The following is a 14,534-nucleotide window of genomic DNA, read 5'->3' as shown; positions in this document are numbered from 1 at the left end:
CAGCACATGGGCTTTCCCCCTGCGCGTCTGCACAGGGCGCTCCTCATGCCCTTGTGCAGAGAAAAGGGGAAGATCGCATCCTTCTGCTCAAGGATGCTGCCCAAGAAGTATCTGGGAGCTCTCGATCAGTGTGTGGATTAAAGCTTTCCCTTCCCTTCAGCTTCATAGTAACGGGTGATGTGAACGGACACATTAAATTCTACAGCGGGAGGCTGCAGCTCCTCATCTGCTACAGCCACAGCAAAGTGGGTTCCATTCGGTCCATCTCCTTCTGCAAAACCCCCCCTAGTCCTGCCGGTGCCTCCTCAGCCCATTCCACCCCCTGCACTGCCGGCAGCCAGCCCTTCGCCACCAGGTGAGTGCCCCTTTATAAACCCAGCTCTCCTGCACGTACCCTGCAGCGTGAAAGGTGGGGAGATGGTCAGCTCAAAGCTGCCCCACGGGCTTCTGCTTGGACGGAGCAGGTTTGAACCCTGTACACAGGCTCCTGGGCAGGACAGGGACAGGGAGGTGGGACAGGGAATGTGCCCCTTTATTCCCCTTCTCCTCAGATTTTGGGGTTGGTATTTGTCACATCTGCCCACCGCAGAGCAGCAGGAGGGCTCCCCGCTTGCATCTCCCAGTGGCCACCAAAACCGAGGTGGGCTCCAGCGCATCCTCAATTCTGAACTTGATGCCTTGCTGCAGGCGAGAGAAGCGTTAAGGCAGCAGGAGATGATCCACCGGCCACGGGGTGCTCAGCCCCTCTGTCACGTACCCGGCACACCAGGCAGTGCTAATGCCGAGCCTGCAGCTCCCGCTGGGCCCCTTAATCCCTCCCGTGGATGGCTATTTCCAATTGGATTTTGCCACGGCCAGGCAAGCTAATCAGGGCAGTGTCAGTGCAGAGACTGCCCCAGCGGCGATGGCACCAGCGCTGGTTCTATCACATCGACTCAGGAGGCTGGGACAGCCCAGGCCTGGTCCCTGGCCCCTCTCTGCCCCTGACAGAGGTGTGCCTGAGGATTTATAAGGAGTCTGCAGGCCAGATGAAGCTGTTCTGTGGCTCGATCCAGCCTGCAAACCATATGTCTGTCACTCCTGTTCAGGCTCTCCTGGCAACGTCTGTTCTTAGCCATGCGTGTTTTCCAGAGAGCCATGTGGGACAGATTCCTCTCCCGTCTGGAGCAGTGCCCTGGGGAATGGTTTGGTTTTCCCTGTCAGCCTCTGGTGTCTCATACCCCTTCCTGGGTTGCTGCTGCAGCTCCTGCCACTTGCAGGAGCCTTTTATGTTGCCCAGAGCAGCATAAAACCAAAGGGGAAGCCTCGAGCCTGCTCATCTCACGAGGCTGGTGGGACGAGGTGTGGCTGAAGAGCCCAGCTAAGGCATGCAAGAGGCATTCAGTGCCTGGGCCAGATGTGCATCAACTGGTGGCTGTCACAGGCCAGCTAGCAAAGAGACTGCCCTTTCCCCACGCATGCTGCTGGTGGGATGGAGCCACACGCCCTGTGTGGTCCTCTCTTGACCCTTTAACGGGGCCCAGGCTCTCAGTGCTCAGGCAGACTGGTGACCACACATATTTGATCTGTAAAGTGCATCATGATCCAGCCGTCTGCTTTACACATCCCCAGTCATGCAGCTGGCCCCTCTTGCTGCGGCGCGGCGGAGCCAGCAGACAGGCAGCAGCTCTGTCTGCGGCGCAGGGCTCGGGCTGTGCTCTGACCTTGTCCGTGGCCGCGCGGTCAACACGGAGCCGCTGACAATGGTGGCACGGAGACATGTGAAAAGCCTATTCAGAGGATCTTGAATTGCTCATTTGTCTGTCTCACACACCAGTGACTTGCAAACGGCAAAAGCTACCCAGATGTCATTCATCTTCTGGCTTGCCTACCCAAGTAGAAAATGGAACCAGCTCCAGTGTCTTCCCGTGGAGATTTACCAGGTCATGAATACAAAGTGCCACCTGCCTTCCAGGTCAAGAAGTGTTTGCATATCGCATATCGCAAAATATAAGTGATTGTCCAAGTTGCCAAAAAGAGACTGAAGTGTAATATAGCTTGGAGGGATGTGAGCCAGCTCGTCTGATTCATCAAATGCTGTTTCTCTCACACTAAACAGGAACTTTATCCTTTCAACCTCTGATGCAACCGTGTTCCACGTTGCAACAGACGGGATAAACTTTGAAAAAGTCATGGAAGAGGCAAAGAAAGCCGTGGATGCCATCGCCTGTCACCCCCGGCAGGCACGCTTGGCCGTGGGGAGTCACTGTGGGCTGCTGAAGGTGTGGGACTACGAGCAGAGAGAGTACCTGGTCAGCAGGATATTCCCTGAGGCCAGCATCCAGTGCTTGTCCTATGACCCTGAAGGTATCCCGGCCTCATGACCTCCCCCTGGGCTTCCTGGGAGGAGCGATTGTATTGTGAGTTCTCTGGCACGTTTTCCAGGTCATTTTCTGGCCGCTGGTTTCACCGATGGAAGCGTTTACATCCTTGATGCCATTTCCCTTCAGTCCTTCTGCAAAGAGTTCAAGTTCTCGCAAGGTCCCGTGACTCACATGAGCTTCTCTCAGGATTCCGAGTACTTCGCAACTGCTGTGAGCTTGTTTTTCCCTCTCTGTGGTTTCCACGTGCTGCTCACGGCGCAGCTTTCGTGGGAGCGGGAATTGCCGTCCCTCCTGGCGGCAGGGCAGAGTGAGCAGGGCACAGGGCTGCCCCTGCCCTGCGGCTTTGTGGCTCTGAAATGCTTGTCCTGGCTTGGAGAGTCACTGCGTAAGAACGTCACCAGCCACAGAGCCGCTGCTGGCAGCGTCCCATCGCTGACTTTAGAGATGAGTCTCGGCTCTGCATCCAGCTGTAGGAAGGGCTGGGGCAGGGATTTCCTCCTGGCTGCTGCACTGTGAGGGGGGTTGCTCCCTTATCCCACGTCGCGGTGCAGAAGTGTTGAGGCAGCATTGAAGCACTTTGGCAGAGAAGTTGTAGCAACTGGTGATGATCTGTACAAAGAGAAGGATTCCCCCTTCATGCACGGGTGCCAGGGCACAGCCGGGGGAAGCACCTTCCTTGGGATTTCTGGGGAGTCACTGAACTCAATTGACTGCTCCTCTGCTGTGGGAGCACGGCAGGGGATGCCCCCGGCCAGCGAGGATGTTCTGGCCAGGCTGGGGTCTGCTCCTGTGCTGCCAACAGACCCAAATCTGTCAGACCTGGTGGTTTACCCTGGCTGTGTCTCTAACCCTCCTGAAAGGGCCAAGCTAAGGCCAGACTGGATGTGCAAAGCTGCCTGCTGCCAGCCAGGGATGTGCGTGGGGATTGTGGCTCACTGACCTTTGTGCTGTTGTTCCAGGATGAGACGTACACGGTGACTGTTTACAGGAGAGTCCTGCAAAACGGGAGCAGATGCTGGGAACGTTTCGCGGAGCTGTGCTCCCACTACAAACCCATCCGCAGCATCCTCTTTGGGGTCCAGTTAGACAGCAACGAGCCCAGGCTCCTGAGCCTTGGGGAGGACCGGCTGCTGGTAGGTCAATGTGAGAGCCTATAGGGCAGGGGAGCTTTGTGGTTAAAGTGGGGGGCTGGAGATTCAGTCTTTAAAGCTGCAGCTCCCTACCCTCTCCCCACCAGCTCTGTCACCGGGGTTGTTTCTCAGGCTGGTTTCGGGGCAGATCTGCCCAGGGTTCAAGCTGAGGCTCTGCTGCTGTGGGCTGCTAGATCCAGTCAATCCTCAAGGTCCAGGGTGCTGGCAGGCCGCAGGGAAGTTGCTGTGTTTCCTTGTCTTCCCTCCAGATTGAATATGACCTGAACATCAGCAGCAAGGGCCACTTGGAGGTCTTGCACAGGGACCGGATAGAGCAGGCTGCTGTGCCCCTGTGCTTGGCCTGGTACCCACAGCTCAGCAACGAGTCCTTTATCCTCACAGCCAACAACTGCTACAAAATGAAGCTCTACAACACGACAACCAAAATGTGCAGGTAGAGGAGAGATTCAGGCCTACCACTGCCCGGGAGCCCCATCCTGACCCTGTGTTCTCCTCTGTCTAATGTCTGTCCTACTCCTACCCATTAGCATGTGTTTGCTCATCTGAGATGCAGACCTCGGAATGACTCTAGGTCCCCCTGGTTGCTGCATCCTTGTGTCCACTCTGCTGTTCACTAACGTGTCATCTAGTAAGGTTGTGGCTACAGGTGGGTCTCAATCTGCCCAGCACACCTCGCTTGAGAAGCAGCAGTTGGGTATCAGCTAAAGAGACAGGAGCCCACACAAGCTAAGCACAAGGACTGAGTGATTCCTGGGCACTAAATTCTGCTCCTAGCCCCAATGTGGTCCTTTCTGGCCAGGGACCCTGTCCTATCCTGTCCTCTCAGGCAGTGGTACAAAGCCTTTTCACCCACCCCACCTCCCCATATCTATCCATCCTTGTACACAGCAGCCATTCAGAGAGGGGAAATGTTTTGTGAGCCCCAGAATGTATGAAAATGTTGTTTGCCTTTAGAAAGACCCTTTTGGGACCAACCTACGGCTCCCCATTGGAGAAGATCCAAATCCTCCCAACAACAAACACTGCAGACCCCCAGAAACGCTACCTGGCGTACATAACAAAGGACAAGGTACAGAGCCCCATCTGCCCCAGCTGTACAAGACCCCCACTTGTCGAGGTGATGGTTCTTGGGGGAATTTCAGTGCAGACAAAATCACGTATAGGATGGTCCTGCCTGGGAGCTGCGTGAGCTCCTGGGAGGAGGATGCAGCACTGCCCCAGTGCGCAGCCCTCCCATGGGACCCCAGCCCTCCCAGGCTCCCTCCTTCCCTGCAGGTGGGCTTGCAGATTTTGCCTGTCGATGGCAACCAGCACAAGTCCTCAGCTTTCATCTGCCACCCGGATGGTGTCTCTGACCTTGCTACCTCTTATGATGGACGCTACATCTTTACAGTGGGGGGAAACGACTGCACTCTAATGAAATGGGAGATCAACCTAAAGTGAGTACCACAGGAAGGAGAAAGGAGTCTTGTTGCAGCTTTCCACAGCTGCTTGGCCAACACAGCTGAAGCAGATGTTCCTCAGCATCGACACTGAGAATGGTGCTTTTGTCCTAAACTCCTCTGTCTGTGTCCAGAGGAGTTAAAGGCAGGTCTCCCAGCTATTTCTGTGCTTATCCCGCTGTACAGGGTGGTGCTGCACCCACGGGGCAACACAGCAGGGTGCTGCATGGGGAGCGTTTCTCTGCAGGGCTCTCTTGAGCACGGGACTTTTTGGGTTGACAAACCCCTGCCAAAGCTGCGCTCTCCTGGCAGCACGGAGTGGGGTCAGCCAGGATTGCAATGACCTGTCAGGCCCCAGGCGCCTGTGTGGGGTGCAGTGGAAACAGGAGGGATGCACTTTGGGGTGGGCTTTGCTCCGCTCTATGTGATGTAGCCGCCCGGTCAATAGAGGGGATTAATCCAGCAGACCTGGCAGGTGGTAGCCATAGAACCTATAAAATATCCCAACGTGGGAAAGGCACCCGAAGGGTAAGAAGTTGAGCAGAGGGTTTAGTGGTCCTTCTGAGGGCATGGCCGGTGCAACGGGAGGTTGCTGGGGTTAGGCAGGGATCAGAGCAGCAGCGCTGGCTGCAGGAGGAGCATACGGGGTGGCTGCTGATACCAAAGTGTCTGCTCTCCAAATGGGATAGGACAGCATTTGCGAGGAAATCCCTCCTGCATTTGAAGTCTGGATTTAGGACAAGCCACCTTAATCCTATAAAGCTTTGCTTACATGAATAAATGGACCGCAGTAAACGGGGTGGCTGGAGGAGCGAAGGCTGCTTTTGCAAAGGAGGATTTCCAGGCTCTGGCCTGGAGCACCAGTGATAAATCCTGTCAGGTTTCTTCCACCCTCCTTTACAAGAGTGCAGCTTCCCTCTGCCAGCTCCCTTGGGCAGCGGTGCCAGACGCGTGCTCCCATGCGGCCGGCGGGGAATGTGGCAAGGGCAGGATATATTTTGGTTTCCTTGCATGTCAAGGACCAAAGCTGCTCGTTGCAACGTGTGTGCAAGGCCAGAGGGTTCTCCCGTCGCGAGTGTGGCTACAGACACCCAGTAGATACACATGTACATTGGAAGGGAGCAGACAGCTCTGAACGAGCCGAAAACTGCCAGGCCGGTGCAGAGCAACTTCACCTTCACACTTCAAGGATTAGGAAGGGAGCTTAGTCCATTCCGGAGCTAGAAAAGACAGATAAGCACCATGGTCTCTGTGGGTCTGGGTTTTTGTTTCTATCCTGCAAGTCCCCCTGATAGCACAGAGCACGTCTCCTGGTTTCTGGCACATCAACCCCATGGGAGCTGGCTTTTAGCCCTCACTGTTACGTTTGCCTTTCGGAGTGCCCCTCGCTCTAGGACAAAGGCTTTGCGGTTGAGACACGCGCTGGTCCTGCACAAACCCTTTCTTGTGGGTACTGCTCGCCCAGAGGAAAGCCCAAAGGGTGCTGAGCCTTCTCACCTTCATGTGCCAGAACAAAGGAAACCTGGGTGGGAAAGCAAAGGGCTTATTTATTTTCTTTTCCACTTTGTGTGGCTTAAGCAGTCGGGGGTCAGGATAAGCGACATTTTAAGGAAGGCAATAGAATATAAATGATCTTTCTTTATAATGGCTGGCCAAGGTCCAGGCAACATTGAATTTCTACGTAATTTGTTTTGGGAGCGAAGCTCTTGATGAGCTAATTATCATTTTATTGCTGCTTCTGGCATCTTGTGCATCTCCACTGTGTTTAATACCCAAATAACTTAATTAAGGAAAAAGCATGGAGCTTGCAAAAAAACCCCCAGTGGAAGCAGCACTCCAGAGGTGTGTGTGGAAGCTGCAGCCTTGCTGCCAGGCGTGGGGCATTATGTGGCAATGCCACGCCACGGTTGCACTACCAGCTTGGTTTCCTTTTTCATCTGCACGAGCCAAATGGATTCTTTTGGCTCCAACTGCCTATGAAATTGAAACAAAGAGGTGGCACTCGGATGCTTTCAGTTTAATGTAGACTGCACCTGCGACACGGTCATGGGCTACAGCAGAGGAAGTAGAGTAATGGATTGCACTGAGTTATCGGGGACGAACGTGTTAGATCGAGGAGCAGGGAGCTTTAGGTTTGTGTGGTTTATTGCGAACACCAAGCCCCAGCTCTCTCTGCATGTTCAAAATGCTGATCTAGCTAATTCATCTCCCTCAATGTCTCTATAAGGAAGCAGAAAAGCTAAATGCCAGACACCAAGCTCAAGTCCATGGAAAAGCTCCTGGCTCCCAGCCCTGTGCTCATTCCACTAAACAAGAGGACCATTCAGCAATAATTAATTCCCACACTGTGCTATTGTATGTAAAACCTGGGTATGAAATATGCTGTAGAAGCGCAGGCTGATGATAAAACAGCACACGGTTGAAGGCAATGCTTTTCTCTCCTGAACTGGGAGGCCCAGGGCTTTTATTTATTTATTGAAAGTGTCTGTGAACAACGACTAGAAAGGGAAACGTGAAATCTCTCCTCACATGAACCCTTCCTGTACCTTCTTTTCTCTGCTTCTGCCAGTGCATTGGATGCTGCTGTTTCCCTGGGTGGGGAGGACATGATCCCATTCTACAACCTACTGGAAGGCGGCAGAGAAGGCGAATTCTTCCGGGTAATGATGCTCACTGTGAAGGCTGTCTGGCAACATCTGGTTGGAGTTTAAGATTCCTTTATACAGGCCTGACATTTCTTTCTTTGTTGTCCAGCTTGCCTTTAACAGCAATCTCATTGATATGCCTGTTAGTAAATCTTAAAGGGAGCCTTATCTTCGATGCCTGTTGCTAACTGAACTTTACAGTGTTCTGTTTGAACCCCTCACAGGAGCTGGAAGACTATTTTTACTATGCACAGCTGCGCAGCCAGGGTATCGATACACTGGAGACCAGGCAGGTGTCAACACATATTCCCTTGGAGGAAATTCCTTCTGTAATGAGAGCAATGGGATTTTATCCATCAGAGGAAGAGGTCGGTCAGTTGTTTTTATTGTTGTAATTAAAAGATAAAAGAGCAAGACTGATTGCATTCACCAAGTGTGCTGAGGGACAGATTCTGACCATCGTCATGCTGGATGGCTCCGGAGTGTGTTTGCTGGTTTTCAGTGTATTTAACCTGGTCTGCATCAATACAGTAATGGTCAGAATACGGCAGCAAACTCCTCAAAAAGTGATGATTCCTCACTAGAGAGGAACCAGGGGCAAGATGAGCAAACCAGGAGTCTGATGGTTCAGAAGTGGTCAGCCAGAGACCTCAGGTTCTTCTGGAGGTTGAGCGCTTTGCCACCACTGCGGAGGTGGGCTTCTGCAGAAGGTGAGCTGGGAAAGTTTTGGAATGAACCTTCCTTTGACTCCCAAGGGCAGCAGCCTCCAGCTTTCCAAAGCCCACAGGCTGAAGTACCTCGTGTGCAGGCAGTGATGTGCTCTGCTCTCTGTGACTTCTGCTAGTGGCTGAGCTGCTTTACGTCCAGCCTCTGGCAGATGCCTCTCAACCAGAGCATCCCGTACATGTTACCAGCGCGGGTGGGAATGTCCAGCTCCATGCAGTCATTCGGACACTGACAGAGTCTCTTTTTCTTGTTCTGCCTGGGACTGATAAAAGAATGATTTTTAGATGGAGACAGCAGCTTTTATTCCCACGGAACTTAAAGCTCTTTCATAACTGATAAAGTCTGCAGAAGCTCTCTCAGAGCTTGCCTTTCGGGTTGCAGCAGCAGAGCTTCCTATCAAACATTTCTCAAGAGCTTTTTAGCTTCATATTTTACAACAGACAAAGACAACTGATTTAATAAGGGTGCTGCTGCTTCCCCTTTTGTGGCTGTTTCTACAAGGCAGTTTGTATTGTATACAAACCTAATTGGTAATGTTGTAACCTGGCAAAAGGGTAATTAAAGTGCCTACAAACCCCCCCAAATTACTGAATCTGATGCAAGGAGATTTAAATAACAACCTCTTTGCACCAGCTACAGCCCTTCAACGCAGGAGGGGTTCTCCCAAGGGAAGCAGTACATCGCTGTGCTCCCTTCATCTCTCTGCGGAGGAGGCTGCGTTCATCTCTGTTCTTGCACAGGAACCCCGCAGGCTGCTGCGATGGTGCTGTGAGGCTCTGCCACCCCATCTGCCCAGGCACACTCTGCCAGGAGAGCCAGCAGATGGGAGGCAGGACCTTTGCCACAGCCACCACCTAAAAGACTCGCTTTGGAGCCCCCACGACCAGCAAATGTTTCACTGAGCCAGGACCGCTTTGCCCTTGTGTCAAGCTGTGGTGTTATCTCCTCATAATTTGTTAGATCTTTTCTTTGGGTTATTACATTTTCACCTTCTGGGGACAAAGAGGACATATTTCCCTGGGAAACATCTCTGGAAGAATAACTGTTAACCTCTCCTGCCCTGCCCCAAATCAAAATGAAAACAGCATTTCAGGCATGGAAGCAGAGGTGCTAAGCTGTTGTGAAAGCAGGCAACCTTCAATCCGCTTCTTGAAGCGGGTAGGACAGCATTAAAATACAGAGAGAAAGTTCATCTCTCTCTAGAGTGTTTTAATAAAGGAAAAGCGGGAGGGAAAAAGGCAGCTTGGGCTGACTAGCAAAGCTTTTGGGAATTGGTGCTTTTCTTTTGTAGTTCAGTGACGCTGATATAAAACCTAATCCCAGATCAGCCAGAGCTGAGTGAAAATGACTGTTCTTGCCTGGCGTGACATTCGCTACAGGGAAAATATAAGGCTGAGATTTCCCTCTTCCCTGGGCTTCATTCAGTGGAAAAACTTGTGACACAAGGACAAAGGCCCAAGGCTGAATGCAAAGTCCTCCCTGGGGAGATCTTGCATCAGCTTCCCTTCCTGGGGAGCAGCAGGCTTGGTATGTGTTGGCACAGGGAACTCTCCTGGCATTTCTCTGCTGCCTGTGTACCTCCAAAGGGGCTTCCTTCTGGAGCAGGAGTACACTGAAGGCAAGGAGCAGATGCTGCCTTTCGGACACACTGTACAGCTGCCAACTGAGCTGGCTTACAGCACCAGACTTCAGGAAAAACACTAGTTATCCAGCACAGCCAGTGCTTACCCATTTGCCCAAGAGACGATCCAGCTGTGCAGGATGTCAGCCCCATCGAGCAAACTTCAGTTTTGGCTTGAACCGCACCAGACGCGTGTCGGTTTGGGGGGGAAAGGTTGTTTATGTCAGCCAGGGTGTTTATGCACTGTGTGCAGCCTGGGTATGTTGAGACTTTCATGCATGTACTTTCGTAGTGGGGTGGTGTATTTACAGGTCTGTGGTTTGCCTACCCACTGTCCCCAGAGTGGAGACACAGCTGTGGCAAAGGTACCGCTAACAGCTGCGAAGTCACCCAGTGCCTGTCACAAGCAAACAGAGGAAACCCAAAATGACTATCTGCTGCCACCCATCTTTACCTAATGTCACCATACCAATGAGTGTGTAACTATCCATGTCCATCCTCAGCTGCTGAATGCTGGCTTATTGTTGGGATACACACGTGTGGTACCCACACATGCATGATGACGGTACATTGACATTGGAAACCGGTCTGATGCTCTTCAAAAAGAAAACGTATACCATTCTGTCTTGCCTTGTTCTTTAGATTGAAGAAATGCTAAATGAAGTAAAATTCAGCAACTATGTGGATACTGAAGAACAAGTGACGAAAATCAATTTAGAGGATTTTATCAAACTTTACGTAAATCATCGACCCGCTTTTGGCTTGTCAATGAACAAAATACAACGAGCATTTCAGGTTCTTGGTTATGATAATGAGAATGGAGACAAAGTTATTGACAGAGGAGACTTATTGTGGCTGCTTCAGTGTAGAGGTGAGTTATTTCTTTTCTAATATTAGTTTTATGCTTGCTAGTTCTGCCTTCAATTTCAGAATGTATTCACTGCAGCAAAAAATGAATCTGGAACTATAGCTTGGTAACCAGGGCAGGCGTGTGGAGCAACTGTCTTAAGATTTAAATTGAATAATCACATCTATTGTCTCAGCTGCACTTCTTTTCCCGCTCTGAAAATCTCTGCTGGCCTCAGGTATCTTGTCTGTCAAATGATGAGTGGGGATTTTGGCAAGTTGTATCTTTCTTCCAGTGTATCCTCACCTGAATCATTGTTCTCTCTTCCAGCCACACCGTCTCTGGAAAGGTAGTATAAAACTGAGAAAGAGGGGGGACAAGAAAGGAGGGATGGAACCGCTCAGTCCTGTGTGAAAGACTGAAAAGATGGGATGGTTTAGTTCAGCTGAATCAGGGAGAACACTGTAAAGGTGTTTATTATGTCCAAGGCCATAGAGAGGTAAATAACTAACTTGTATTGTCTTGCTTCTGTTGTAAAAGTGCAGCTAAGCATTAAAACAGGTAATGGGAAATGCTGTGTTACTCAGTACATCAGGTAAAAGTCCTTGCCACAGAGATCCTTGGAGACTAAGGATTCAACCAGTGTGAGAAAGGTTAGTTATATGGATGGTGTGACCGCCCGTAAACAGATACATTATTAGACAGAACAGTTTCATAACAGATCTATAACCTTATGCTTCAGGGCATGAGCCAACCACTAACTGGGAACACATGCTATGTCCAGGTTATTCCAAGGTACTAGATCAAGAATTTCCTGCACCTTTCTCTTCCTCCTCTGTGTGGAAATGGCTGCAGCCATTGACACGGGGCTACACAGATTGTGGTCTGCCCTGTGCCAGGAATTCTTCAGTGGAAATATAAGCTCAAGCCCCTCAAGGTCAGTGTAGCCTAAAGAGCTCTCTGCAGCAGAATTTCTGCCTTTGATGAATATTTATACCCAAAATATAACATGCAAGAACACTTTTCCTTGGGTTCAACATTTCCCTGTGTTGGGATCATGTGTTTCGGTTGGTGATGTGTGTGTCTCTCTCTCTCTCAGTGATACCAAATCCTCTTTCAAACTGTCCTGTTCTGTTTGTGCACTGTTGGTATTCGAGTTGCCTTCTAGTTTTTGTGCTAATGACACCATAACCCAAGAGGTGGGTGTTGCTCTGTTGTGTGCAGGAGAGCATATGACAGAGGATGAGCTGGCGCTGTGTCTGACCACCCTGCTGGGCAGGCGTCCTGGGGGAGAAGGATCTGACTCGGACACCTCAGGTATGGGATTAACATTGCATGCAGCACAGAAGCAGGATCGCTTCCATTCCCAAATAGAACAATTTAAACTGCAAACCCATTACCCTGTTAGGCCAAGAGCTGCCAGAAACACTCAGACAGGATTGCAAAAATAGGCATGGAGCTATAGGTTGTCCTTCTCCCGTGCAACAATTGCATGGGTGTATCTAAAAATAAACAGAGAATGAAATATAACTGGGACCTGACAAGATTACGTTGCTGTTTATCTGCTTGCTGGCTTGCAACTGGAATTAGAAACACACAGTGGAAGGTTTACACGCCAGAGTCCACAGGCAAAAAGGAATCCTACAATATGCAAATTACAGTGTTGATTTTATCCAGGCAGCAATGCTCATTGTAACAGAGCTGTTGATAACCACTGCATCTGTCTACAATTTATGTCCCAGTCTACACCAGTCTAGAACAGCAAATTACAACACTGATTTCAGCCAAGTGGTGCTGCCCGTTGTTAATTGGAACTGCTGAGAAGCGCCCTGTGTTTGTATAATTCATGTCCTGGGCCACGCCAGTTCAGAATGGCATCTGGTGAGGGCCATTGAGGAACTGCCTAGCTCTGCAAAGCAACTTTGAAATCCCGGGATTCCCTGGGATCCTAAAATCACATTAAATGGCTGGAGTGTGAAAGTTGTCCCCTTGATGCTTGTGCAGCAGGTGCGACTCACAGCCTTGGAGGTCCAATAGATTGCATCCCTGGTACAAACACATGAAGTATTAAGCTAGTACACCAATACTTTTCCATGATTCCTTTGCACACCTTCAATAGCATTCCAGCCACTTACTGCTGCTTATAAATTTTACTGATCTGGAAAGCCATTTTTACATCGCTATTGTGTGTTTTGTGCTGTTACTGCTCTTCAGGTGAAGCAGCTTTGACTGAGGAAGAAATTCCAGCAGAAATCACAGCAGAGATATTTGCTGGTGACATTCTTGGCTTACCTGTTGCTGAACCAGAAAAAAACAACAGGAAAAAAGAGAGATGAATCTCTGGTCTCTGACGACTCAGAATCACAGCTGCCACAAAGTTTTCTACTAATTCCTATTTTCCACTCTCCTAAAATATCTGCAAAAACTGTATTTTGTGTTTATGACAAAGTAAAGGTCACGTAGTTTCATATTAATCAGACTCTAGAATGAATAAGCCTGCAGTTTGGCATATGCCATAAGCCTATGATGTCAAACCTATGCAAGGGAACACTGGGGTGGCTGTCAACAAAGCAGAGGGCCACCCCATCCCTGGCTGGAACCTTCCTAGAATTCATTTCAGGTGAGTTCATGCCAGATGCAGTCTACTTTCATTATGTTAAGCCAGTATTTATTTGCGAAACCTGACAGCAAAAGAGCAATGTGAAAGTACTATATTGATTCGATACATTGAAAAATGCTTGGATAGGTTAGAATGGATTTGTAATTATAAACCCAGCAGACCTCAGTAAAGAAAGGAATGCTGTGCTGTTCACAAAGGCCAAAATGGAAACCTGGCTTAAGAAAAATTAGTTTTTCTTTCTGAAAGTAATAGTTCCAATTAGCAGTGTAATACCAATGGGACAGCATCTTACTGTGTTTGTGTAAACACCATAATGAGGCTGATATAAGTTGCTGTAGAAAGATCAGTGAAGTGCTGTTGAACACGCTTCCTTCTTTACATCATCCTCAGCATCAATTTGAATAATAATGTAGGCCCTTAAGAAGCGTTCCTTTCAGCAGCAATGTTTTTTAAACAGAGATGCCTGTTACCTACTCTGAAAGTATCCGTGACTGTGCAATTAGTGCGAGCAGCAAGGCGGGCACCGGGTGCCGGTGACGAAGGAGCCCAGCAGTACCATGACCGCAGCGGGTGTGCGACAGGACTTCTCTGCGCTGAGAGCTGGGCTGGTTCAGCCTGGAGAAGGCTCCTGAAGGGGAGACCTGAGAGCAGCTCCGGTGCCTAAAGGGGCTCCAGGAAACCTGGAGAGGGGCTTTGGACAAGGGATGTAGGGACAGGACAAGGGGAATGGCTTTAACCTGCCAGAGGGGAGATTGAGATGAGCTCTGAGGCAGAAGCTCTTCCCTGTGAGGGTGCTGAGGCGCTGGCACAGGGTGCCCAGAGGAGCTGTGGCTGCTCCATCCCTGGCAGTGTTCAAGGCCAGGTTGGACACAGGGGCTTGGAGCAACCTGCTCCAGTGGAAGGTGTCCCTGCCCGGGGCAGGGGTTGGAGCTGGATGAGCTTTAAGGTCCCTTCAACCCAAACCAGTCTGGGATTCTTTGAGATTACTGGAATTATTTTCGGCAGCTGAGAAACCTTACAGCCACCAGAAAACATAAATGCTTACACCGGATTGATCAAGTCTCGTGTTTAACGAGGCAAGTGTCTTACCGAACAGGAAGCACTGCTAATCCCCACACC

The 14,534-nt window shown here is 50.3% G+C and overlaps 1 protein-coding gene across 1 annotated transcript; it reads left to right on the top strand.

Annotated features, from left to right (window-relative positions):
- Nucleotides 1-160: 160 nt before the first annotated feature.
- Nucleotides 161-13,131, top strand: WDR66 (WD repeat domain 66; the record flags this gene model as incomplete). Its single annotated transcript, XM_010019065.1, has 12 exons — nucleotides 161-355; nucleotides 2,099-2,346; nucleotides 2,425-2,573; nucleotides 3,323-3,496; nucleotides 3,763-3,947; nucleotides 4,469-4,583; nucleotides 4,790-4,953; nucleotides 7,526-7,616; nucleotides 7,826-7,969; nucleotides 10,591-10,819; nucleotides 12,020-12,112; nucleotides 13,010-13,131. Coding segments are annotated over 12 exons (1,909 nt in total), but the record flags the coding sequence as incomplete, so codon positions are not given.
- Between the last annotated feature and the right edge of the window lie 1,403 nt (nucleotides 13,132-14,534).

The sequence above is a fragment of the Nestor notabilis genome, unplaced genomic scaffold, assembly GCF_000696875.1.
Source record: "Nestor notabilis isolate BGI_N333 unplaced genomic scaffold, ASM69687v1 scaffold13237, whole genome shotgun sequence".
Taxonomy (NCBI): domain Eukaryota; kingdom Metazoa; phylum Chordata; class Aves; order Psittaciformes; family Psittacidae; genus Nestor; species Nestor notabilis.
Note: the sequence above shows the minus strand (reverse complement) of the source record. Positions and strands in the feature narration are given on the sequence as shown.